The 1,487-nt window shown below is 55.4% G+C and overlaps 1 protein-coding gene across 1 annotated transcript in view; it reads left to right on the top strand.

Annotated features, from left to right (window-relative positions):
* Positions 1-1,079, top strand: part of LOC117953066 (activin receptor type-2A-like) — a 3,336-nt gene extending 2,257 nt beyond the window's left edge. The window contains exons 3-4 of the mRNA XM_034885783.1: positions 268-388; positions 687-1,079. Of these exons, the coding sequence (XP_034741674.1) occupies positions 268-388; positions 687-1,079 (514 nt within the window). The remainder of the gene's footprint in view (positions 1-267; positions 389-686) is intronic.
* Positions 1,080-1,487: the final 408 nt, after the last annotated feature.

Genomic DNA, 1,487 nt, shown 5'->3' with positions numbered 1-1,487 from the left:
CACACACACACACACACACACACACACACACACACACACACACACACAGTCAGACGTTGGATTTCAACACACACGAATGTCTATGGTATTGCTGTTTGTAAACAGACGATGTCTCACTCTGTGTTTCGGACGATGTGTCCCTCTGTGTCTCGGACGATGTGTCCCTCTGTGTCTCAGACGATGTGTCCCTCTGTGTCTCAGCTGATGTGTCTCTCTGTGTTTCAGACGATGTGTCCCTCTGTGTCTCAGCTGATGTGTCTCTCTGTGTTTCAGGGACTTTAAGAGTAAGAACGTGCTGCTGAAGTCTAACCTGACCGCCTGCATCGCTGACTTCGGCCTCGCGCTGCGGTTCGACGCGGGGACGTCTCCCGGAGACACACACGGACAGGTGAGTCACCTGTGATTGTCAGTCTGTGTGACATCATAGAGACACACAGCAACAAGTCCACTACCCGGACACGATCAGGGTTTTAGGTTTAGAGAGGCGGGACTACAGACACATCACTCCCTGTGAACGAGCTGTTATCTTCTTCTCTGTTTTTAAATGTTGTTTCTGAAAGGACCCGAGTCACGGCGTCTTTGATGGATAGACAGCCTTGAATATGAAGTGTGTGTCTGTTTGTGTGTCTGTTTGTGTGTCTGTTTGTGTGTCTGTTTGTGTGTGTGTGTGTGTGTGTGTGTTCCAGGTGGGGACCAGGCGGTACATGGCCCCTGAGGTCCTGGAGGGGGCCATCAGCTTCCAGAGAGACTCCTTCCTGAGGATAGACATGTACGCTGTGGGGCTGGTGTTGTGGGAGCTGGCGTCCCGCTGCAAGGCTGCCGACGGTGAGACACACCTGGTCCCCCCTGGTGACAGGGGGACACCTGGTCCCCAACGCACCCGGTACCCGACACACCTGGTCCCCCCTTGTGACAGGGGGACACCTGGTCCCCAACGCACCCAGTACCCGACACACCTGGTCCCCCCTGGTGACAGGGGGACACCTGGTTCCCAACACACCCGGTCCCCGACACATCTGTTCCCCGACAACCTAGTCCCCCCCCAGGTGACGGGGACACATGTTCCCCGACACACCTAGTCCCCCCCCTGGTCCCCGACACACCTGGTCCCCGACGCACCTGGTCCCCGACACACCCGGTACCTGACACACCAAGTCCCCGACACACCTAGTCCCGACACACCTAGTCCCCCCCAGGTGACAGGAGGACATCTGTTCCCCGACACACCTAGTCCCCCCCCCGGGTCCCCGACACACCCGGTACCTGACACACCAAGTCCCCGACACACCTAGTCCCGACACACCTAGTCCCGACACACCTAGTCCCCCCCAGGTGACATAGGAACACACAAAAGGCAATTTGTAAATTAAGGTGTTTATTATTAAAGGTGAAAAAAAATCCAGACCATGATGGCCCTGTGTGAAAAAGTGATTGCCCCCCTTGTTAAAACATACTATAACTGTGGTTGTCCACACCTGAGTTCAATT

The sequence above is a fragment of the Etheostoma cragini genome, chromosome 11 (assembly GCF_013103735.1).
Source record: "Etheostoma cragini isolate CJK2018 chromosome 11, CSU_Ecrag_1.0, whole genome shotgun sequence".
Taxonomy (NCBI): Eukaryota; Metazoa; Chordata; class Actinopteri; order Perciformes; family Percidae; genus Etheostoma; species Etheostoma cragini.
Note: the sequence above shows the minus strand (reverse complement) of the source record. Positions and strands in the feature narration are given on the sequence as shown.